The sequence below is a fragment of the Salmo salar genome, chromosome 18 (genome assembly GCF_965601325.2).
Source record: "Salmo salar chromosome 18, fSalSal1, whole genome shotgun sequence".
Classification (NCBI taxonomy): Eukaryota; Metazoa; Chordata; class Actinopteri; order Salmoniformes; family Salmonidae; genus Salmo; species Salmo salar.
In genome coordinates, this window is record NC_138308.1 from 24075422 (window position 1) to 24088036 (window position 12615).

The window sequence follows — 12615 nt, forward strand, 5'->3', positions numbered from 1 at the left end:
ACGCTCCTAGTGGCCGGGAACTTTAATGCAGGGAAACTTAAATCCGTTTTACATCATCTCTATCAGCATGTTAAATGGGAAAAAAGGGAAAAAACTCTAGACCACCTTCACTCCACACACAGAGCTCTCCCTCGCCTCCATTTGGCAAATCTGACCATAAGTCTATCCTCCTGATTCCTGCTTACAAGCTAAAATTAAAGCAGGAAGCACCAGTGACTCGGTCAATAAAAAAGTGGTCAGATGAAGCAGATGCTAAACTGCAGGACTGTTTTGCTAGCACAGACTGGAATATGTTCCGGGATTCTTCCAATGGCATTGAGGAGTATACCACATCAGTCACTGGCTTCATCAATAAGTGCATCGATGACGTTGTCCCCACAGTGACTGTACGTACATACCCCAACCAGAAGCCATGGATTACAGGCAACATCCTCACAGAGCTAAAAGGTAGAGCTGCCACTTTCAAGGAGCGGGACTCTAACCCGGAAACTTAAAAGAAATCCCACTATGCCCTCCAAAGAACCATCAAACAGGCAAAGCGTCAATACAGGACTAAGATCGAATCGTATTACACCAGCTCTGATGCTCGTCAGATGTGGCAGGGCTTGCAAACGATTACAGACTACAAAGGGAAGCACAGCCGAGAGCTGCCCAGTGACACGAGCCTATCAGATGAGCTAATTTACTTCTATGCTCGCTTCGAGGCAAGTAACACTGAAACATGCATGAGAGCACCAGCTGTTCCGGAAGACTGTGTGATCATGCCCTCCACAGCCGATGTGAGTAAGACCTTTAAACAGGTCAACATTCACAAGGCCACAGGGCCAGATGGATTACAGGACGTGTACTCGGAGCATGCGCTAACTGGCAAGTGTCTTCACTGACATTTTCAACCTCTCCCTGTCTGAGTCTGTAATACCAACATGTTTCAAGCAGACCACCATAGTCCCTGTGCCCAAGAACACTAAGGTAACCTGCCTAAATTCCTACTGACCCGTAGCACTCACATCTGTAGACATGAAGTGCTTTGAAAGGCTGGTCATGGCTCACATCAACACCATTATCCCAGTAACCCAAGACCCACTCCAATTTGCATACCGCCCCAACAGATCCACAGATGATGCAATCTCTATTGCATTCCACATTCCACACTGCCCTGGACAAAAGCAACACCTATGTGAGAACGCTATTCATTGACTACAGCTCAGCATTTAACACCATAGTGCCCTCAAAGCTCATCAATAAGCTAAGGACCCTGGGACTCAACACTTCCCTCTGCAACTGGATCCTGGACTTCCTGATGGGCCGCCATCGGGTGGTTAGGGTAGGTAACAACACATCTGCCACGCTGATCCTTAACACGGAGGCCCCTTAGTGGTTCGTGCTCAGTCCCCTCCTGTACTCCCTGTTCACTCATGACTGCACAGCCAGGCACGACTCCAACACCATTATTAAGTTTGCCGATGACACAACAATGGTAGGCCTGATCACCAACAACGACGAGACAGCCTATAGGGAGGAGGTCAGAGACCTGGCCGTGTGGTCCAGGACAACAACCTCTCCCTCAACGTGATCAAGACTAAGGAGATGATTGTGGACTACAGGAAAAGGAGGACCGATCATGCCCCCATTCTTATCGACGAGGCTGTAGTGGAGGAGGTTGAGAGCCTCAAGTTCCTTGGTGTCCACATCACCAACAAACTAACATGGTCCAAGCACACCAAGACAGTCGTGAAGAGGGCACGGCTAAACCTATTCCCCCTCAGGAGAGTGAAAAGATTTGTTTCAAGATTTTGTCCTCAGATCCTCAAAAGGTTCTATAGCTGCACCATCGACAGCATCCTGACTGGTTGCATCACTGCCTGGTATGGCAACTGCTCGGCATCTGACCGCAAGACACTACAGAGGGTAGTGCATACGGCCCAGTACATCACTGGGGCCAAGCTTCCTGCCATCCAGGACCTCTATACCAGGCGGTGTCAGAGGAAGGCCCTAAAAATTGTCAAAGCCTCCAGCCACCCTAGTCATAGACTGTTCTCTCTGCTACCGCACGGCAAGTGGTACCGGAATACCAAGTCTAAGTCCAAGAGGCTTCTAAACAGCTTCTACCCCCAATCCATAAGACTACTGAACATCTAATCAAATGGCTACCCAGACTACTTGCATTGGCCCCCCCTCTTTTACCCTGCTGCTACTCTCTGTTATTATCTATGCATAAGTCACTTTAATAACTCTACCTACATGTATATATTACCTCAATTACCTCGACTAAATGGTGCCCCAGCACATTGACTCTGTACCGTTACCCCCCTGTACACAGCCTCGCTATTGTTATTTTACTGCTGCTCTTTAATTATTTGTTACTTTATTTCTTATTTTTTTAGGTATTTTTCTTAAAACTGCATTGATTGTTAAAGGCTTGTAAGTAAGCATTTCACTGTAAGGTCTACAACTGTTGTGTTCAGTGCATGTGACAAATAAAATTTGAGTTGATTTAAAATTATGTTTTTTTTTCTCAATATCCCTGTAAAGGTCAAAGAATCATCTTTTCATATCCCTTGAAATAGAGTTTCAATATTTCCCTCTATAATCCTGTAGTGTTTATCTGTATTATGCATGCGCGTTGGTGTGTGTATGAGTGTGCACATGTTTGTGTTATTCTGTCTGGGCAGGGGAGGTATCTCTTCTAACACTCACTGGCCATGGCTGTCCTTGGGCGAGAGAGCCTGTAATGTTCTGTTCTCTATCTTATCAGTGAGATTAACAGACAGGCCATGAATGGTGGTCGGAAAGGACTGTGATGTATTTTACTGAGACACAGGAGCTGAATTGAAATAAAGGCTACCACCTGTATGCTAAGTCACACCAGCAGTCTGACAGGAGATGTGTCCAAGGCTTGGTGTTGTTTACAGCGTTACTGTAATTGTGTTTTTAAAGATGCTCCTTGCAATCATATTGAGGCTGTGGATGTATCACATGATGGTATGTTGTGCTGCGCTACTGTTCTGGCAATTTGCAAGATCAGAGGACTATGTTTTTGTAATGGACACTCCTACAAAAACTTCACAGTGACTTTAATCTTCAAAAGCTAAATTGCTTGTGTAGCGTAACTGGGGAAAAAATTGCAAAGGTTAAACACAAAACGTATGACTAGAAATTGTTTACACACAATATCGTTTGACTAGAAAAGTGAGTCATCTTTTTAACAGCCAGTCCACTAACAGTAATTGTGAAAACTGTTTTGTTAGCCTCACCTGCTGTATATTGTACTGTTCTCAGTATATTGTAGTAATCTATCTCCTCTGTGTTCTCCCCAGAATATGCCAGGACTTCATGATGAGCTCCAACAGCACAGACCCTGGCCTCTACCTGACCATCAGCTCCCCAGGAATGGGCATCATCTACCCAGACACCAACACTCTCCACAGGGACCCCTGGCCAGAGCTAACCAGCCTGGATGACAAGGACTCCTTTCTCAGTGGCCTCATCAACCTCACAGGCTCGCTCAATGAGACGGTGACCGCTCTGACCTACGACCCTCTGGGGGGTCACACAGTGTGGCAGGTGGTTCTCATTGTCTTCCTCACTGGCCTCCTGTCCCTGGTCACCATCATTGGCAACATCCTGGTGGTGGTATCCTTCAAGGTCAACCGCCAGCTCAAGACTGTCAACAACTACTTCCTGCTCAGCTTGGCCGTGGCTGACCTCATCATCGGGGTCATCTCCATGAACCTTTACACCACCTACATCATCATGGGCCAGTGGGCCCTGGGCAACTGGGCCTGTGACCTGTGGCTGGCTATTGACTATGTGGCCAGTAACGCATCCGTCATGAACTTGCTAGTCATCAGCTTTGACCGTTACTTCTCCATCACCCGGCCCCTCACCTACCGCGCCAAGCGGACCACACGGCGGGCTGTCCTGATGATTGGCCTGGCCTGGTTCGTGTCCCTGGTCCTTTGGGCCCCAGCCATCCTGTTCTGGCAGTACTTTGTGGGGGAGCGCACAGTGCCCCATGATAAGTGCTACATCCAGTTCCTCTCAGAGCCCATCATTACATTCTGCACGGCCATGGCTGCCTTCTACCTGCCTGTCACTATTATGAGTGTGCTCTACTGGCGTATCTACAGGGAGACACAGAACCGCGCGCAGGAGCTGGCTGGCCTGCAGGGCTCAGGGAGCAGAGGCAGGGGAGGGGAGAGGGCTCACTTCGTCCACCACCAGGCTGGTAGTGCCAGGAGCTGCAGCAGCTACGAGCTGACCCAGTCCTCCCAGAGAAAGAGCCCCGGCCGGGCGCTGGCCGCACGCTTCCACTGCTGGCCCATGATGCGCTCCTGGAGGCCTGGCAGCACCCGGCCCGGGGAGGGGGACGCTGACCACAGCAGCAGCGACAGCTGGAACAACAACAATGCCAGGCTGTCAGTGGACCACTCAGGCTCGTCTGAGGACGAGGAGGGAAACGGTAGAGGGATGATGCCTCAAGACCATGCCATCTTCTCCATAGTCCTCAACCTGCCAGGGATGAAGGCAGCCGTCAACTCCCACCTCACCTCCTGCGAGGACCTGGACCTAGCCTCAGAAGAGGACCCCCTAAGGGGGGAGGAGGACAGCCGGGATGGCCTCTCTACCACCACCACTACTACCACTCCTGATGGGGCCAACACAGACAACAGCAGCTACCACCAACGCTTCCCCTCCCGGATATCCAAAGTCCAGTCCATGCCTGCCCTACAGGCCACCAGAGTGGGGCCGCTCTCTGGCTCCTCTGCCACCGCCACCAAATCACCCTCGGCGCCCATCTCCTTCAAAGACGCAGCTCTAGCCAAGAGATTCGCCTCCAGGGCGCGGACACAGATCACCAAGCGCAAGCGCATGTCTCTGGTGAAGGAGAAGAAGGCGGCACAGACCCTCAGCGCCATCCTGTTTGCCTTCATCATCACATGGACACCCTACAACATCATGGTGCTAGTCAACACCTTCTGTAAAGACTGCATCCCCGAGGCTCTGTGGGCGCTGGGCTACTGGCTGTGCTACGTCAACAGCACCGTCAACCCCATGTGCTACGCTCTGTGCAACAAGACCTTCCGCACCACCTTCAAGATGATACTTCTCTGTCGCTGGGACCAGCGCAAGCGGCGGAGGAAGCAGCAGTTCCAGGAACGACAGTCCGTAGTGTTCCACAGGAGAATTCCTAAAGACTCAACGTAGAGGGATATAGACCCAGTGGGAATCTGGTGATGACGATGATGATGATGATGTTAATGATGATGAGTCTGGGATCTAACAGGACAGTGGATGGATGAGGCATCCTAAAGGTTCTGTCTGTGGTTTTTAACTGCACAGAGATTCCCAGGGAGGCGGCCATGTTGTTGCTGTGGTGTCTGATGTTCTCTGTGGAGCCACGACCTCCACAGTGACATATTCCTCTGTTTCTTCAAGAGAGCTCCCGTGGTGAAAGCTTCCTCTAGATTGTTCCAGTTCTCAGCATTTCAGAGAAGTGCAGCTGAAAGGACTGACAGTGAAAACCAATTGAACAAGGGCTTAAAATGCAATGAGGGGACAATTCAAAGTGCAATTGATATCTAGGGAGATAATATGATATAATATGTGTTATGGATTTGGGGTTTTCCATTTCTTACCATTTCCTTCTCAGTGGTAGAGCTGTATCGTACAGAGCAGTTGGGGTTTTCTAAGTAAACTGTACATCTGTTATATCGCATTGAAAGCCAAGGCCAAAACATTGTGCGTCAATAGACTGCATCGTATTGATTTTGAACTCCCTTTTGGCTAACTGAGCTAGATTTTTTTGTTATTTTTTACTCTGACTTCTATACATTGCCTTCAACTTGGTTATAGCTTTCTTGTGTCTTATAAAATGAGAGAATTTAAAACAGAACGGTGTCCTATTTGTGACAACCGGTGTTTCAAAGTTGATGGTTATTTTTGTGTAATAAATTGGTCTATAGATTTTCGTCTATAGATTGTGAGCCAGTCTGAAAATATTTCTGAGTACCTCAGTGAGCTGGTATTGTGTTCAATGTGAGTTGTGGTTTACATGCTGGAGACAGTAAGTGCATCAATTTATTCAATTGTTGTTAATGTACCTGAGGTTTTTGAGTAATGGTAATATGATATTTCTTACTTGATACCTAATGATTAATTGTACGCTGAAGAGATCAGTCATTATGAATTGTAATGTTTTGATTATTGGATAATATTTGAAAAGGTTTCTCCATTTCTTCTCACTGGCTGTCCAAATGTAATTCCCTAAGTAAAAGATTGGTCTGTGGTCTCTAGATGAAGTCTCTAGCTCCTAGAGGATTTAGCAGTGCCACAGCAGCATCTGCTGGATGAATAGAATTCTACACTCTAGTAACTTCCAGCTTACTTCCACCAGGGAAATGCTGTTGTGGGTCCATAAGACAGTGGGAGATTCAGTTTTGGATCAAAGTCTGTCCTCTACTCCGCCGTCCTCCTCTCCTCGGTGACACGGACACCGAAAAGTGGTAGGAGAGTTTCAGTTCAGAGGATGCTCAGCTGCATCCTTACACGGAAGAGTTTTGAAATCTGCCACACCCCCTTTGAAACAGCAGTTGTTTTCTCAGAGGAGAAAAGCATGCACACATTTAAAAAAGGATGTGTTACTTATCCTTTTAATAATAAAATGTCTAGTTCAACTCGCTACATGTTTAACACTTTACACTGGTATTTTGGGATGACACCTCTGTAAATATAATTTGCATGATGATGCGTTAGAGAGAGGAGAGTCTCATTTCATATAAGCATCATGTTTCTACATTCTCTTCTTGCCTCCTCGCCTCAATTATCTATGAGCTTTTTCTAAAGGAGGTGAGGAGAGGACAGAATAGAGGAATCTAGGAAATCCAACGGAGATTCTCCCATAGAATCCCATAACTGAGAATAGGTATGAAACTTAACAGAAAATGGTTAGACTAACTTAGCTCTGCTACATATGGCATATGGATGGTTAGACTAGCTTAGCCCTGCTACATATTGCATATGGATGGTTAGACTAGCTTAGGCCTGCTACATATGGCATATGGATGGTTAGACTAGCTTAGGCCTGCTACATATGGCATATGGATGGTTAGACTAGCTTAGCCCTGCTACATATGGCATATGGATGGTTAGACTAGCTTAGCCCTGCTACATATGGCATATGGATGGTTAGACTAGCTTAGCCCTGCTACATATGGCATATGGATGGTTAGACTAGCTTAGCCCTGCTACCTATGGCATATGGAGCTGAAAAGTTGTGCTCTTTTCATCTTACGTCACAAAGCCAGTGATTTCCAAAATTGAACATTTCCGTCAATTGTACATCAAGTTATTTGACCGTGCAAACAGTGTGATTTAAGGTGATTTGTCTACATGTTTTTAATAATACCCAGTGCTAAAACAATGGAATAGCTCAATTTTATGTATTGTCATACTATGTGATGCACCATGCTTCAGGCCTGAACCGGATGAATACCGTTCTAAAAAGAAAATAATAACAACCCGGCTTTTTTTTGTGTATGGATTTTGCTGTTTAAGTGTATGTATTACACTGAGGTTTGTAAATGGATAGTGAAAGCAAATAACATACATGTACCACAGGCATGTTGAGTGATGACTATGTGATATTGAGAAGAATGGCAGAATGCTACCGTGTGGGGTAACACTTTATAATAATGTTCAGACAGGAACATTATTATAAAGTGTCACCCAGTGGGGTATGTAAGCCAGATAAAGATGAAAAATGAGAGAAAATATTCAGTGTCTGAACTGCCAACGGATATTTCTTCTACTTTCAATACCATGTGATACAGTGTTACTATACTCCTGATAAAGTGAGGTGTTTGTTTGGGATGTGAACTACAGTACCTGAAGTAAGATCAAATTAATAGCAAACTATAACTTTTATTGTTTTTTTGTTACATTTCAAGTATGCTAATCGTACCCATGTTTTAAGTGAATAAACAAAAAATATTTTTATTGACAGATATGGTCTGTATCATATTTACAGCTCAAAAACATTTTAATTTGAATGTTTATGAAATCATTGTATTCCTCCAGTGTCTAAGTGATATTTGCAATCACACAATAATGAAGAAGACGCCGATGCAGTGCAGTACCGTAGGCCTACTCTACAATTTACAGTATAAAGATCACTTTGTACAGATGATGATGGATTTTTTTCAGGAACAAGTATCTCTAATGTTTTAGCAGATTAGTAGGAGCATACCAGTTGTAGATGGTCATCAATAGTATCTCCAGTAACAATATGAATCAGCACAAGTTAGTGGGAGAAGCAGCTACCTAACAGATTCACTTTAAGACAGGAACACTTTCCACATTGTCAAAATGGAACACTTTCCGTAGGCCTAACACTCAACAAACACTTAGATGTAGTTTAATAAGTATGCATAATGTGTTTTGCTTCTGAACATCCTTGCATTGCATTTTGTTATGTTGAAATTCTTCATTGGACTTCATGGGAACCATGCATGCTCCTCCAGAGCGCAAATCTTTCGTGAACGCTTCTGCCACAGCGCACTCAACCACCATCATCGTCTGCAGGAGGCTGAGGAGACCGTTGAGGCAGTGAACTCAAAGTGGGCCTCTCTGTGGAAGACCAAGCAGAGGCTGCAGGGAGAGGTGGAGGACCTCATGATTGATGTGCAGAGGGCCAACGCCTAGGCCGCCAACCTCGACAAGAAGCAGAGGCACTTTGATAAGATCCTGGCAGAGTGGAAGCAAAAGTTTGAGGAGTGCCAAGCTGAGCTGGAAGGAGCTCAGAAGGATTCTTGCTCTCTCAACACTGAGCTCTTCAAGATGAAGAACTCCTATGAGTAGGATCAGCTGGAGACCCTGAAATGTCCCCTAAAAATCTCCTTATTATAAACCAATGTTGTGTTTGTGTGTGCAGAGGAGATCGCTGACTTGACTGAACAGAACGGAGATACTGGCAAGATCATCCATGAGCCGGAGAAAGCAAAGAAGACTATGTAGACAGAGAAGTGAGATCCAGACTGCTCTGGAGGAGGCTGAGGTAGAGCCCACTGCTGTTCCATAAGTCCTTCAGGACTCCAGACTGACCTGGTGGCAGTGCAGGGAGAGGTGGACGACATCATCCAGGAGGCCAGGAACGTAGAGGAGAAGACCAAGAAGACTGTGGAGACTGAGAAGTCTGAGATCCAGACCGCTCTGGAGGAGGCTGAGGTAGAGCCCACTGCTGTTCCATAAGTATAAACACATTAAAGTGTTACAGGTTGAAAATGCTGTATGAACACATTTAAACGACTACTTTGCTTTGTCCATTCAGGGTAAGCTAGAGTATGAGGAGTCCAATATCCTGCAGCTGGAGCTGAACCACATCAAAAGAGAGGTGGACAGGAAGCTGGCGGAGAAGGACGAGGAGATGGAGCAGATAAAGAGTGAGGTGGACAGGAAGCTGGCGGAGAAGGACGAGGAGATGGAGAAGATAAAGCGAAAGAGCCAGAGGTTTGGCAGAGTCCATGCAGAGCACTCTGGACTCTGAGGTACATAGCAGAAATTATGCCATGAGAGTGAAGAAGAAGATGGAGGGAGACCTGAACAAGATAGATATCCAGCTGAGCCACTCCAACAGGAAGACCACCAAGGCCCAGAAACAGCTAAGGAATGTATATTGACAGCTCAAGGTACAAAAGCCATGACATCAGGTTAAAAAAACGGAAAAATAGTGAGGGAATTGTCTTGATCAGTAGCAAATAATGACTTTCTTGACTTAAATCATTTTATTCTGCGAGTAGCGTACAGTGTCAGTCCACAAATAATGGTTTGGCCAGTTGCTCGAGGGTCTTCCTTGAGTTCTGTGAGTTTTCTAGAATGCACTGCGGTCCCTATATGTCGATGTCCCAGCATGCCACTGAAGACATGAAGGAGCAGGCCGCCATGGTTGACCGCAGGAACTCTCTGATGGTGGTTGAGATTGAGGAACTGACAGTTGTTCTGGAGCAGACAGAAAGAGGCCGCAAAGTGGGCGAGCACAAGCTGGTAGACGCCAACAAGCGTGTGGGACCTCTGCACTCCCAGCTAACAAGAGTCAAAAGCCATTTCCAGTTCCCATCATGTGACTTGTACATTATGTTCTCTTGAGATTCTCTTGAGGTTCAAATCAAATCAAATGTATTTATATAGCCCTTCTTACATCAGCTGATATCTCAAAGTGCTGTACAGAAACCCAGCCTAAAACCCCAAACACCAAGCAATGCAGGTGTAGAAGCACGGTGGCTAGGAAAAACTCCCTAGAAAGGCCAAAACCTAGGAAGAAACCTAGAGAGGAACCATGCTGTGAGGGGTGGCCAGTCCTCTTCTGGCTGTGCCGGGTGGAGATTATAACAGAACATGGCCAAGATGTTCAAATGTTCATAAATGACCAGCATGGTCAAATAATAATAATCACAGTAGTTGTCGAGGGTGCAACAGGTCAGCACCTCAGGAGTAAATGTCAGTTGGCTTTTCATAGCCGATCATTGAGAGTATGTCTACCGCTCCTGCTGTCTCCAGAGAGTTGAAAACAGCAGGTCTGGGACAGGTAGCACATCCGGGGAACAGGTCAGGGTTCCATAGCCACAGGCAGAACAGTTGAAAATGGAGCAGCAGCACGGCCAGGTAGACTGGGGCCAGCAAGGAGTCATCATGCCAGGTAGTCCTGAGGCATGGTCCTAGGGCTCAGGTCCCCCGAGAGAGAGAGAGAAAGAAAGAAAGAAAGAAAGAAAGAAAGAAAGAAAGAAAGAAAGAAAGAAAGAAAGAAAGAAAGAATTAGAGAGAGCATACTTAAATTCACACAGGACACTGGTGAAATACTCCAGGTATAACAGACTGACCCTAGCCCCCCGACACATAAACTACTGCAGCATAAATACTGGAGGCTGAGACAGGAGGGGTCAGGAGACACTGTGGCCCCATCTGATGATACCCCCGGACAGGGCCAAACAGGCAGTATATAACCCACTTTGCCAAAGCACAGCCCCCACACCAGTAGAGGGATATCTTCAACCACCAACTTACCATCCTGAGACAAGGCCGAGTATAGCCCACAAAGATCTCCGCCACAACACAACACAAGGGGGGGGGGGGGGGGGGGCGCCAACCCAGACAGGCATGGAAGAGCACCAGTAAGCCAGTGACTCGGCCCCTGTAATAGGGTTAGAGGCAGAGAATCCCAGTCGAGAGAGGGGAACCGGCTAGGCAGAGACAGCCAAGGGCGGTTCGTTGCTCCAGTGCCTTTCCGTTCACCTTCACACTCCTGGGCCAGACTACACTCATTCATAGGCCCTACTGAAGAGATGAGTCTTCAATTAAGACTTAAAGGTTGAGACCGAGTCTGCGTCTCTCACATGGGTAGGCAGACGATTCCATGAAAATGGAGCTCTATAGGAGAAAGACCTTCCTCCAGCTGTTTGCTTAGAAATTCTAGGGACAATTAGGAGGCCTGCGTCTTGTGACCGTAACGTACGTGTAGGTATGTACGGCAGGAGCAAATCGGAAAGATAGGTAGGAGCAAGCCCATGTAATGCTTTGTAGGTTAGCAGTAAAACCTTGAAATCAGCCCTTGCCTTAACAGGAAGCCAGTGTATGGAGGCTAGCACTGGAGTAATATGATACAATTTTGGGGTTCTAGTAAGGATTCTAGTAGCCGTATTTAGCACTAACTGAAGTTTATTTAGTGCTTTATCCGGGTAGCCGGAAAGTAGAGCATTGCAGTAGTCTAACCTAGAAGTAACAAAAGCATGGATGAATTTTTCTGCATCAATTTTGGACAGAACATTTCTGATCTTTGCAATGTTATGCAGATGGAAAAAAAGCTGTCCTTTAAACAATCTTGATATGTTCGTCAAAAGAGAGATCAGGGTCCAGAGTAACGCCGAGGTTCTTCACAGTTTTATTTGAGACGACTGTACAACCATCAAGATTAATTGTCAGATTCAACAGAAGATCTCTTTGTTTCTTGGGACCTAGAACAAGCATCTCTGTTTTGTCTGAGTTTTAAATTCGAAAGTTTGCAGCCATCCACTGCCTTATGTCTGAAACACAGGCTTCCAACGAGGGCAATTTTGGGGCTTCACCATGTTTCATTGAAATGTACAGCTGTGTGTCATCCGCATAGCAGTGAAAGTTAACATTATGTTTTCGCAATGACATCCCTAAGAGGTAAAATATATAGTGAAAACAATAGTGGTCCTAAAACGGAACCTTGAGGAACACCGAAATCTACAGTTGATTTGTCAGAGATCAAAACTTTCACAGAGACAAACTGATATCTTTCCGACAGATAAGATCTAAACCAGGCCAGAACTTGTCCGTGTAGACCAATTTGAGTTTCCAATCTCTCCAAAAGAATGTGGTGATTGCTGGTATCAAAAGCAGCGCTAAGGTCTAGGAGCATGAGGACAGATGCAGAGCCTCGGTCTGATGCCATTAAAAGGTAATTTACCACCTTCACAAGTGCAGTCTCAGTGCTATGATGGGGTCTAAAACCAGACTGAAGCATTTCGTATACATTGTTTGTCTTCAGGAAGGCAGTGAGTTGCTGCAACAGCTTTTTCAAACATTTTTGACAGGAAT

General features: G+C 46.1%; 1 protein-coding gene across 2 annotated transcripts in view; it reads left to right on the forward strand.

Moving 5' to 3' along the window:
• LOC106577063 (muscarinic acetylcholine receptor M3) overlaps positions 1-8004 on the forward strand; it is a 133667-nt gene extending 125663 nt beyond the window's left edge. For both annotated transcript variants that reach the window (XM_014154775.3, XM_014154776.3), the window contains exon 3: positions 3318-8004. In XM_014154775.3, coding sequence (XP_014010250.1) covers positions 3334-5208 — 1875 coding nt within the window. In that variant the 5' untranslated portion in view covers positions 3318-3333 and the 3' untranslated portion in view covers positions 5209-8004. The remainder of the gene's footprint in view (positions 1-3317) is intronic.
• The last annotated feature ends 4611 nt before the right edge of the window (positions 8005-12615 follow it).